We start from the raw sequence: 13224 nt of genomic DNA, 5'->3' as shown, positions 1-13224 counted from the left end.
TTCCAGAGGCATTATGATTAGCATGTTATAGAAGTGATTCATCAAAGGAGCATGTTAATTCAGTTCTGCACAACTTCGATTATTTAAACATAAGAATTGCAGGTGGTGGTGGGGATTGACTTCATTTTTTTTATCTAGAATTCAAATTTTAGCTAATACTGGTTTGAACTTGAGCAAATCATAACATTTTCATGGACTACTTAAAATATATGAGGGCTTGTTAATTTACTTTAAAGTTAAAGGAGACAAGAATTGCTTTTAATTAGATTTATACCTGCTTTGGTATTTTATAAAAGGAGATATTGTTTCACTATTTTCTTTTCCCTTCCTTTCTTATGTGATGCTTAGGTCCTCAACTATCTTCTTTTAAAGTGAAGAGTCCCGTGTCCATGAGTCCCCCATTACAGGAAACTGTGAGCCAGGGCTCATCTCCTGTGCTGAGTCCTGTCCTGAGTGATGTTAGTGAAGCCAGGTTTGAAGAGGATGAAATGAGACATAAAGTAAGTGGGTAAAAAGCAGTTGACAATTTCCATTCCTCCTTATTGCATTATTCCCAGCTTGTCATTTTCTTTGTTACATGTTAATATTATTTCTGCAAGTTTGCCAATGCCTGTGATAGTAGTCTTACTGCAAAGGATGCAGTATATTGGGGCCACTTCGCATATGATATCTTTGTTGTGTGGCTTCCCATCCAAAAGAGTTCAGGACAAATAAGTACACTACAGTTACCAAAAATAACAAATGCTGTATTATCTTTTCATAGCCAGGAATCAATAAAAGTCTGTTCTTATCTTATGAGCTCATGATATTTTTACATTGAAGTTAATAATGTATAAATTAAATTCAATTTAAAAGGTAAATACATTCAACAGTTATTCATTTTTAAAACCAGACTATTAGAATAAAGCTCATAGTTACAGCAAAGTAAGGGCTTACACAAGATTTTAATGCTCATTTTGCAAATTTAACAAATCTCTTAGGTAATTTACCTTTATTAACATTACTGATTATATAACTATCATGTAAATGTTCTAAAAGTTTTCAAGAACAAAAGACAAAGTCCTAAGACACAAATGGAAAACTTCATATCTTGAATTGAAAGAATATGGTCAATTTAGGCCTATACTTTTTCCTTTTGCTCAAAATCATGTAATAAGATGTGCAAGATGGGGATCTACTACCTAAATGGATAATTTATTATATATTGAAAAATTTCCGGTATTTATATTATGGTTCACTGTGACTAGAAAATTATTCACTGCATGATTTTGTACAGTACTGGTGTCACGAACACACTCCCAATATTAAGATGACCATTTGTTGAAGACATGTCCCCATAACACAGTGGTTCTCAACCTTTTTAATGCCGTGACCCCCCAACCGGTCGTAAGTCGAGGACTACTCAACCGGTCGTAAGTCGAGGACTATTCAACTGGTGCAGCACCGTTTTCAGAATGGGACTTTTGGCGGGCTCAGCAGGGCAGAGACAGCCTGGACAATTCCTATTGGCTTTTGAAAGCCAATAGAATTAGACTCTATTCAAGAGAGTCTATTCTATTGGCTTTCAAAAGCCAATAGAATAAAAGGGAGTAGCACAGCTAAGGAAAAGGGGAAAAAAATGGCGGACTGTGTTGTTTGGCGACCCCTGTGAAATGGTCGTTCGACCCCAAATGGGGTCCCAATCCACAGGTTGAGAACCACTGCCATAACAAAACCTTTATGCTAACCTGCTAAAATAGATTGAAGCTAAATCAAAATCATCCATCAGGAAAATTGTGTTTTCACAACTTTCTGGAAAATGTAATATTAACTTCTAAGTGAACATTCTGATTCACTTGGAGAAAACTCTTGAAGGAGGTTATTAACTGCCAGGCTCACTTTGGCCTGTTGCAGGACCATTTCCTTCACTCTAGCCCTGGTGTCTTTATGGCTGCCAAAGAGAACAGAAACTGCCAGAAAATCAAATTTTGTTTTTTTCCGATTCATTTTTTTAAAGCTCAGATAGAAATGGTGATCTTGAGGAAGATTGCCATTCCTATTGAACACCTCTATCTTCAGGTGTTTGGTTTTTTTCTAGGTAAGGCTCAGCATTTTCTAGGCGAACAGCTAAGGAAGACAGATCCTTCACTCTCCCTGCTTCTTTCTTTTCTATACCTGCCCTTCTCTCCACACTTTCCTTACAATCGCTTCTAAGACTGCCCCTGTATGACAGCAGCAATTTTTGGGCCTTGTTTTGGAAGTGAAGCAAAAAAAACATTATGAGCAATATTTTTTAAACTGGTATAATTTATTCCTATCTTGGAGTGAGGAGGAAGGCACAATGTGAGGTGTGGGGAGAAGCCCACTGACTAGCATTGTTTCCACTGCTGCTTGAGGCTAAAAGGAAGTAGTATTCTGTCATGTTATCCCATACATTTGGTTCAGAAAATAAAGGAACTAGAGAAATTATACTGGCTAGTTTGCCTAACTGGATAAGGATTCCTGTATGTAAACACCAAATGGATGAAGTCTGAATACAGTGTAATTCTCTTGGACATTCAGTCTGCATTAGAGTGCACATTTTTATCAGCCTTAACTCCCATTGGTAGTGCATTCATGAATTAGGCAAAATCATTTGTATTTCTTGGTTGCAGGTAAAATGTATTGAAAGCAGTCAGTTTGGACGTGGGATATATATGTATTTGTTCAGGTCTGAGAACTAATTGCCCAAACAATACTTATGGGCTTATTTATCTCAATATATATTTTAAATGTTAAAGCAATTTGAATATAGTAATACCACATGTTTCATGTAGCATTTCTACTTTATTTACTGGGAATTTGTTTATTTCTTTCAGAAATGCCCTACAGACAAAGCATATTTCATTGCAAAGGAAATCCTTGCTACTGAACGAACATACCTAAAAGACCTGGAAGTTCTAACTCTAGTAATTCATTTAAACCTACATTTATTAACTATTTCCTCTTTCCTGAAGAATTATTCAAACAATTATACTATATGGAAGAATATCTTTGAATCAGTTCTGTTTTTTTAATCTGCCTCTGTTACTCATTCAAAGGAGATGCTCAAAATTCTATGGCCAATGTTTGTGCCTTTCCATCTTCCATCTGTTCTGATATAGTTTTGTATTTTAGGAATTGTAGGATTGTTGCAGCAGGTCAGATGTGAAGGCAAAAGATGTTTCCAAGTGAATGGGGCACTTATCTAGTCTGTATTTTTTTTCTTCACAATAGGGAATTGATTTATAGAGTTTCATTTTAAAGATATTTTATAAATGTCCCTACATGCTTTTCTAGATTCTTTCATATTAATTGATCACATAGTTAGTTGTAAAATAAATATTTGATCATGCTTCCAGTGGGAGTGGTTTTGGTATAGAAATAAGGTAAATGAATAAATAGCTAAAACCAAGCACTACAATTCATTTTTTTCTTATGCAGTGGTTCCGCAGTGCAATTGTCAAGGAGAATGCAATGCCTGAAGGTCTCATGACCTTATTCTTCTCCAATATAGATCCTATCTATGAGTTTCACAGAGGCTTTTTGAAAGAGCTTGAGCAAAGACTAGCACTCTGGTAAGCATTATTAATCATATTACTATGAAAATTGGATTTCTAGAATTCTGTGATATCTGACAAAACTCCTTTCCTGTGAAGCTGCATGAATACATATTTGAATACTGTTTGCTATCAATCTGTTCCATGAAATCAGTTTTCTGAATGGCACTGATTCGTATACCAATTGTATAATATAAAGTCTCTGTTTGGCGATTGCAGTTATTCTAGTGAGCAAATCATTGTTGTATTTATGAGATAAATGTTTATTTGGATGTATTTAAAAATACACTACATATACTTTCTTCCTTATATTTTAATTGGTCAAAAACGGTCTCCAGAGAAAATCTAATATTTTTCATAACCTTATAAAACATACTGTTGAAGGAAGAATACAATAAGCTCAAACATTCCCCCTCTTGCTTCAAATTAAATGTTTATTTTTATGAAGAGGAGGAGAAAATTTGTTCAGTGGCAAAAAATAATGATTTGTTTAGATAGCAAGATCTGATAGTTAATAAGTCGAGGATGAAATTGTTTGATCCTCTTAATTCACAATGGATTAATTCACGAGAGGGGTTTCAGAAAATCAGAAGGAATATGGTACATAACTGGTTGCAGTATTTTCAAATGACTAACATAGCATTGAAAGAATTGCAGAAAGAAGGGTGAATACTTAGAAACCTGAGTGAAGTTGAAACGTCTGTTGGGCCTTATTTATAAACTGCTGGTGAAATGATTCAGAAACTGAACAAGTCAAAGACTTGTTTTGGTAAGGCCACACTTGGAATACTGCATCCAGTTTTGGTCACCACGATGTAAAAAAGAAGTTGAGACTCTAGAAAGAATACAGAGAAGAGCAACAAAGATGATTAGGGGACTGGAGGCTAAAACATATCATGAACAGTTGCTGGAATTGGTATGTCTAGTTTAACTAAGAGAAGGACGAGGGGGGACATGATAGCAGTGTTCCAATATCTCAGGGGCTGCCATAAAGAAGAGGGAGTCAAGCTATTCTCCAAAGCACCTGAAGGCAGGACAAGAAGCAACGGGTGGAAACTAGCCAAAGAGAGAAGCAACCTAGAACTAAGGAGAAACTTCCTGACAGAACAATTAACCAGAGGAACAACCTGCTTCCAGAAGCGGTGAATGCTCCAACACTGGAAGTTTTTAAGAAGAAACTGGACAGCCATTTGTCCGAAATGGTATAGGGTTTCCTGCCTGAGCAGGGGATGGGACTAGATGACCTCCAAGGTCCCTTCCAACTTTATCATTATCATTATTACTGCATGCTCATATAGATGCAGCATTTGTATGTAGTATAAATATGCAATAATGAATTTTGCTGAAAGAACATTGTCAGATTCACCCCAAATGTTATACTTTACCCATTTACTCATTTGTATTTTATTCTTTTTTCCATTTTCCTGTTTTTTTCTTGTTTGCTTATATATCTTATTCAAAATGTTGAATTTAGTGGATAAAATTATGTTAACAATTTGCCCAGTTTCCTTTTTTATATTTTTTTATTACATCTTAACATTCCATTATGAGGTATAAAATAGAAGATGACACATTAAATATGAAAAGAGATACATAAGGACTTAGAAAAAATATTTCTTTTCGAGTTTCGATAATTCAAGATGTCTAATATATTTCAGAGAGAACCTCTTTGCTCAGGGATGATTTTTGGTGAGTTCAGAGACAGATTTCAAATTCTGAATAGAAAAGGAGAAAGAAACAGTGTTTCTTTCAAAGTTACTGTGGGTATCTTATTAGTTTTGGAAGAAGAGCTGTTATATCTATTGGCTGGCTCTGAAAAATAATTTTAGACTCAGTTTTCCCTAGAGCTCACTTTTTTACCCTCTCAATTGCAGGGAAGGACGATCAAGTTCAGATAAAGGAGATTGTCAGCGGATTGGTGATGTCATGTTGAGAAATGTGCAAATATTGAAGGTATTGAATATAACTCAGAGGAATCTTGTGTTCCTTTCCCCCCCCCACTCATTCTCATTAATATGGTGCTTATGTGTTTTAATGATAAAAAGGGCAAATTTTATGTAGGAAATTTAGATACTGCAGGATCCAATCTAGGCCGGTCACTGGGATCAGAGGTTTAGTCTTCTGAGCTTTCAGACTCATGTTGGAAATTATCCACAGGGAACTTCTCTCTCACCAGAATGTGTGCTTTGGGCTATACCAGACATGTCAAACACAAGGCCAGGGGCCACATGCAGCCCGCAAAGTGGTTTCATGTGACCCGTGAAGCCATCCTGGAAACAGTGAGGGGACGGCCCCCGCTGCCTTAGCCCTGGCCCAGGCCAGCCGGGAGCCAATGTACAATTTTGTGTTGGCCATCTATGCTGAAACGCATTTAGTCTTAGCTCCACAAGGCCATTTGGAAACAGCGAGGAACCAGCCCCTGCTGCATCGGCCCCACCCCTTGGGTGCATGCTGGGGAGGTGTCACCCTTTGTGAGGAATGAAGAAATGCACCATCGCCTGGAAGTGGCCAGCAAATGGCCCTATCCGGCTTGATGGGCTCTGGGGGAGGGGTTTCGGCAGGCAGTGGGGCGCTCTCCTCACAGTACCAAGAAGCTGAGCTGGGCGGCGCAAATCCCAAAAGAAATGCAAGGCCTCCCAGTTCCCAGCCTGCCTGGTTTCAGCAGGCGGCAAGGCGCTCTCCTCACAGCGCCAAGAGCTGAGCCGGGTGGTGCGAATCTGATGAGAAGTGCAATGCTGCCTAGCCCCCAGCCTGCCCAGTTTCAACAGGCAGCAAGGTGCAAAGCTGGTGAGCTTCGCATTGCCCGGCTCAACCTCTCGGTGCTGTGAGGAGAGCACCCCGCTGCCTGCCGAAACCGTGCAGGCTGGGGGCTGGGCGGCATTGCGCAGGTAACATTGACTCTCACGCTGCTCATGGCATCCCCTCCCCCAGAGCCCACCAAGCCGGATATGTGAAGTAGGTGAGGGCCATGTGCTGGCCACTTCCAAGTGATGGTGCGTTTCTTCATTCCTCATGGTGACACCTCCCCAGCTGCGTTTCTTGCCTGTTTTTCTCCCTCCCTCATCTCAAATATTTTCTTACCACTCTGTACTTAGGAAGGAAGGAAAGAAGGAAAGGAGAGGGAGAGTCTGAGGGGAGTCCTGCCTTAGTCCTGCCCTGCTGCCCTTTCACCATCCCCTTGCCCCCTTCTCCTGGCCTATCCTGGGGTCTCCCATCCTATTGCTAAGGAAGCTTTGGATACAAAGCTGGGTCTCCTCCCATGGAGAGGGAATGGGCCTCCCTCTGACTTTGCCCTCGTACCCATCATGAGCAACCTGGGTAAGGAGAGCAAGCACAGCAGCAGCAGCCTTGAGGAGGAGGTAAGTGCAGCTGGGTGCCCCCTTGGGGAAGTGGGGCTGGGCTTGGTGCTGCGGGTGCTTGAGGGCCAGACTGGGCATTTGACCTCTGCTGTCCAGGGCTCCCGGCAGCCCGCACCACCATCCAGCCTCCCCCATCAAGGCTCCTCCAGTGGACCATGCCTTGGCACTTTCCCTGATCCCATTCCCTTCTGCCAGAGACCCTCAGATCTGTCCCACTCCTGCCCAGGCCCCCACAGGCATCCTTGACACAAATGATGTAGAGCTGGCCACGCCCACCCAGTAGGCCACACTCACTCCATCCACACCCACCCAGGCCAGACACCCCCACCCTCCAGGGGGCAATCGCAGTGCTGATGCGGCCCTCAATGAAATTGATTTTGACACCCCTGCGCTATACTATGTGTAGTAGTATTTATGTGGTACCTGGTTGTGCATGGCATTGTAAAGATCGCTTGGAGTGGAAGATACTTCTGATGTAATCTACCAGATCCCTTGCATGGATTGCATCTGTGATTATGTAGGACAGACGGGAAGGAAGCTAGCCAACAGGTTGCAAGAAGACAAGTGAGTGGTCAGACAAGGAGATCCAAACTGATTGGTAGTCTCACATTGCAATAAATAAGGACAGACATTTAATTTCACAGCAGCTAAGATCGTTGGCCATGCAGCTACACAGATAGCCAGGGAAATGATTGAAGCCTGGAAAATGGGCCTCTTGTCAGGAGTGCTGATTTGCCACCAACTTATCAGGAATTTATGAGCCGAAGACTTGGCAGCACAAGAAACAACAGCCAATGACTCAATAGCTGGCCAACAACACCTTGATCAACAGCTAAAAAGCCACACATATCCAGGCATCACATAAATATTACGCATAGTATAGCCCAAAACACACATTTCTGTGAGAGAGAAGATCCTTGAGGATGCACTTCAGAATGAGTCCAAAAGCTCAGAAGACTAAATCTCTTGTCCTGGTGACCACCCCAGATTGGATCCTGCAACATTATCCTGGAGCGCGTATATTTGTCTTCATTTGTGAGGAAAAATTGCAATTTAAATATCAATAGACTGTCTAAAAAATTAACCTGCATGCTACCACATATATAGATAAAATTATAACTATATATGATTATATAAAATTATATATTACCACTTTGAAAATTAAATATGTCATATGTTATAGTGACTCTAAAGTGCAGCAAATTCTAGTATTCTCCAATGAATTGTAGGCTATAAAATTTCCATTGTTCATTCATATATTTATTGAGATTCTGAAACTCACAAAATTTGTCTAATATTTTGTCTTGAATAAAGATAGAATTCACATTTCTAAAGATTTATTGTAAATAAATAATTGTTGCAGACTGATTGATTGAAATTCTTTTTTAAAGAAGTATTGTTTTTTCAATAATTGAATATTTCAGATAAAGAGATTGCATGATTTTATAATCTTTATAACTGTGTCTTCTGTAATCCCACAGGAATTTATCAACTATCTGCAAAAACATGATGAAGTCTTGATGGAGCTTGAGAAAGCAACCAAACGTATTAAGAAACTGGAAATAGTTTATAAGGAATTTGAACTCCAAAGAGTTTGCTATTTACCCCTTAACACTTTCTTGCTTAAGCCTATCCACCGGATAATGTACTACAAGCTGATCTTGGGAAGACTTTGTAAACACTATCCAGCAGATCATCGAGACTACACTGACTGCAAGAGTAAGTAATAGATTAAGCAAATGCTTATAAAGCATTTAGCTGACATTTTTGTTTTCTTATTTTATGTTGCTAACTGAAATTGAGTTGGTGAAATTATATGGCTACGGAATTAGTTGATTCAATTTTGTCACCTGAGTCTTTGAGTAAAAAATAATAAAATACAATTTAACACCTTCCTCACAGTCACCCATTTTTAGTTGCCTATTTGGATCACTGCAATGCGCTCTACATGGGGAAGCCACAATTGGTCCAGAATGCAGCAGCACACATAGAATGCAGCAGCACACACAGTCCCAAAGGTGCTTTTTCAAGAGGCAACTGGACTTTCTTATTATTCTTTGAAGACATTTTGCTTCTTATTCAAGAAGTTTTTTCAGCTCTGACTGGATGGTGGGGAATGGAAGGATTTATATTCCTTATATATCGTATCATATCATATCATATATCACATCATATCATATATCATTATTATATTCCTGGTCATTTGCATTCTTTTAGAAAATTATTGAGGTCACTTGGAGGTTTGTCTGTGTCCTCAGGGTCACCTGAGTAGTGCAAATGGGTGTGGAGCCTTCTTGGAACTGCTGAAAGGACTGTGTTGTGGAGCTGTACTTTCTGCAGGATGTTTTCTGCCCTGTGTCCCTTCACTGTTGAACACAGGCACAGGCTGTTGGGGATAAGTCTGTGTTGTCTGCATCTCAAACTGAAGCGTAAATGGTTCCTGTAGAGTGCAATTTTTATGGAAATCCATTCATACTGCTGTAGCATTCAAGGGTATTCATCCCAAAGTGCATAGTAAATGTTTATGGAGATTCTCAGTCATCCAGATCATGGTTGTCCCAAAGGTGCTTTTTGAACAGGCAACTGGACTTTCTTGTTTTTCTTTGAAGACGTTTCTATTCTCATTCAAAAAACTTCTTCAGCTTTGAAAAAACAATTTTGGGACAACCATGACCTAGATGGCTGAGAATCTCCGTAAGCTTTCACACACAATTTTGGTGCCCAACAGTTCACCCAGTAATATCACTGCTACATGAACTACATTGGTTTCCAGTTGCTTTTGGGGTACAATTCAAAGTACTGATTATCACTATTAATGTCCTACATGGCACAGAGCCAGCTTACTTCTGGAACTGCCTCTCTGAGGGTATCTGCCCATCCTACTAGGTTAGATATGATGTATGTGCTCTAGGTTCTCTCCCTTGAATTTTGCATTTTGATGGGACGTTGAAAGCATGGCTTCCCAGTGGCTAACCCAGCCCTTTGGAACAGCCTCCCTTCCAATATCAGGGGAATCCTTACTGTTTTAATCTTCCGAAGGACTGTGAAGACCTGTCTCCATGCGTGTCCTCCCCCCCCCCCTCCTGGCCACAGCATTGGGCTAGAATGAGAGGTTGAGCTGTGAGGATATTTGGTCTGGCATTTGGAGATGATTGTTTTTAATTATGATTTATGGATTGTTGTGAGCCACTGAGAGTCATTATATGAGATAGAGGGCCATGTAATTGCTGTAAACATTTTGGGTATGCAGGTAAAAATAAGTAGTTAAATTATATAATATCTTAGAATTATGTTTCTCAATAATCCTCACGTTTAATAGCTTTGTATGTGTTTAATTCAGAGAAAATTTGAATTTTTTAAAATAAATGTACTAATGATATCTTAAAGTATGCTGAAACTTCATCCTTGATGTTCTGATTGTTTACCCTTGCGTGGGCATTTTGGGGGTAATTCTGTAGATGCACTGAAGGAAATCGCAGAAATGACATCACAACTTCAAAGCAGTTTGATCCGGTTGGAGAATTTTCAGAAGCTAATAGAGCTGCAGCATGATCTTCTTGGCACTGATAATCTCATAGCACCTGGAAGGGTAATCAGTTCTCTTCTGTGTTGCTGTCTTCTTTGTTTTTACACAGTATATTGAACTGTTGCTGCTTACTTATATCCTATATCCTTACTGTAAGCATTTGTTGTGTTACTTTAGAGTTAACTTAGGCTAAAGTTTTGCTGCTTATCATGCTTATACTTGCATGTACCTCTAAAATATGTTTCTAATATATTTTAACCTTATCCTGAGAAAGGCTCATTGAAAGGCTCATGTTGAAGATATCAAGAATATTATTTTAATGTTTTGTTCCATGTTAGTCTGCAGAGGCAATGAGGACCAGCGTGGAACTACCTTCATGCTTCTTTTTTGCTTTTTGGGGGGACATTTTCAGCACTCCTATGTTTATGTTGAGCCAGTTTGATTAAGGCACCAGACTAGAAAGAGACTGTGAGTTGTAATCCTGCCTTAGACGCAAAGCCAACTGGGTGACCTTGAGCCAGTTACTGTGTCTCAGCCCTAGCAAGGGGCAGTGGCAAACCACTTCTGAACAACCTTGCCAAAAAAACTGCAGGGACTTGCCAGATAGTCTCAAAGAATTGGATATGATTGAACAGAAAAAATATGTTGTCACAATAAAAAAATTCAAATGCTTGGTCATAATACAACTACATGTAGCTATTCTTAGTGATACCAGAATGTTCAGAAGCTAGTTTGCCAAAGCTAAATAATTTTAAACAGCTCTGCTCTTCTGGTATAAATTTATGTAAAATTGGCAATTATACTATAAGATAACATTAATACATTATTGAGTTGTAAATGTAAATTGATAACAACTGCTATGTTCCATAGAAAATGAACACAGAGAGCTGATCAACTTTAAGAAACATAAATTCTTCACTTTGATTTCTGTAGTTCACACATATTGGTATGTGTAGAATCCCATTAGGTGTAGGATGGTCGCGTACCACCTGCCAAGTGCCAGTGTACCACAGGTGGTACCCGTACCACTGGTTGAAAAGCCATGGTCCAGTGGTCTGATACATAAATAAATGAGGAAATACAACATCCACCCCCCATTTTGTATTTTAGATCATGGGTCTCCAAACCCCAGTTGCTCCATTTGTGCACACGGTGGGTGCACATGTGAAACCATTCCCTCCTCCCTGCTGCCACTGCCACAGCTACCAGTCCACAGAGCCGGAAAAGTTGGGACGCTGTTTTAATAACAAATTTGGCACTGGTGTGTCCATCATTCCATCTTCATCCTTGCATTCCATATAATGAGCCATTGTAGTGTAGTGGGAAGATCCAGATTCTCATCTTCAGTCATAGAAACTTACTGGGTGATTCTGGACCAACCCTTCTCTCTTGACTGTACCTTCTTCACAAGGTTGTTGCTATAGGAGAAACAGGAAGCAGCAGTGCTGTGTATGAATGAAAGAAGGCATATAAACCTACATAAATAGATCTTGCCTGGCAAGCAACCATACCAGAATGGCCACCTGCAAAAGGAAACTGTTTCTATCAGAGGTGCCCTCAACAAAATCCATATCAGTTTATTTACCTCACAGGAAACTAAGCATTCCCCAACATTTTGCAGAAATGGTAGAAAAGATCTCTCTGTGATTTGAATAGCAATTGAGGCTGGAATTTCCATTGTTAAGCAATGCAGTTATAAAGCACAATGTCGTGTGACTGCATCACTTAGCGACAGCAATTCTTGCAATCCCCTGTTGTCATTGTTAAGCAAGGATTGTGAGTCATCTCCTTGCAACTTCCTGCCAGCTTCCAACAAAAATTTCAGTGGGGAAGCTGGCAGGAAGTTGGAAATCCTAGGTGGTTCACAAGCAGGCTGTCATGGTCAGCTCAGACTTGGAAAATGGAGTGATAATCATCAGTCTGAAGGGATTCAGTTGGAAGAGTTACACACAGGGAAAATAACATTGCCTATCAACCATGAGAAGCAGCTGTCATTGGCCTCAGAAGATGAAGAGGCAAAACTAATACCTCCCCCTAGTGCAAGGGCCTGCAATTAGGAGAAGAGGCTGAACAAAAGCAAGAGCATTAGTCAGAAAGAACCTTGTCCTATCAAAGAATTAGGGTCATGCCGCCCCTTTATAAATGGACCCATGTGCCTCACAGATCCGTTGGTGACAATTGTCTGTTTGCCTCACCACCATACTCAGCCTACTTTCTCATCCTGGACCCTCATAATGTTGGTTTGACCCTCTATACCTTGTCCATAATTTAAACTCTATTTTCCTTCTAATTTAAGCTGGTTGAGTTTTTGTAGGTGGGTATTTTGGGCATAAGGGATTATGATTGCTTGTTCAAATCTTTTTTGCTGTTAGAATTCTGTTTGGAAACCTTTTTAGTAAAGATATGAGTTACCTGTGTGTCTGTGGTGGACCAGAACAGGATAGGTGCTGCTAGGTAGGAGAAGAAGCATGGAAGTGCACCAGTGGTGGGGAGCTGTGGTGCAAGTACAGCAAGACTTAGGATGGTTGATGCTGGGGGAAAGGGAAGTGCATAACGGTGCATGAATGGCTGATGTCATCCTCCCAAGTAGACCAGACAGGAAACACAAGAAAAAGAACTATATTACGTTATGTTATGTTACATGATGTTATGTTATGTTATGTTATGTTATATTTATTCTATTCTATTCTATTCTATTATTATACTATACTATATATTATATTATATTTATTATATTATTATTATATTATATTATTATATTATATTATATTATATTATATTA

The 13224-nt window shown here is 39.7% G+C and overlaps 1 protein-coding gene across 2 annotated transcripts in view; it reads left to right on the top strand.

Moving 5' to 3' along the window:
- FARP2 (FERM, ARH/RhoGEF and pleckstrin domain protein 2) overlaps positions 1 to 13224 on the top strand; it is a 68716-nt gene that overhangs the window by 41230 nt on the left and 14262 nt on the right. For both annotated transcript variants that reach the window (XM_039320597.1, XM_039320598.1), the window contains exons 14-19: positions 349 to 500; positions 2838 to 2927; positions 3442 to 3575; positions 5432 to 5510; positions 8398 to 8635; positions 10375 to 10505. In XM_039320597.1, coding sequence (XP_039176531.1) covers positions 349 to 500; positions 2838 to 2927; positions 3442 to 3575; positions 5432 to 5510; positions 8398 to 8635; positions 10375 to 10505 — 824 coding nt within the window. The remainder of the gene's footprint in view (positions 1 to 348; positions 501 to 2837; positions 2928 to 3441; positions 3576 to 5431; positions 5511 to 8397; positions 8636 to 10374; positions 10506 to 13224) is intronic.

Source organism: Crotalus tigris, unplaced genomic scaffold (assembly GCF_016545835.1).
Source record: "Crotalus tigris isolate CLP2741 ecotype Arizona unplaced genomic scaffold, ASM1654583v1 scf7180000023658.1318691, whole genome shotgun sequence".
In the NCBI taxonomy this organism is placed as follows: Eukaryota; Metazoa; Chordata; class Lepidosauria; order Squamata; family Viperidae; genus Crotalus; species Crotalus tigris.
This window is presented reverse-complemented; position numbering and strand designations above follow the sequence as displayed.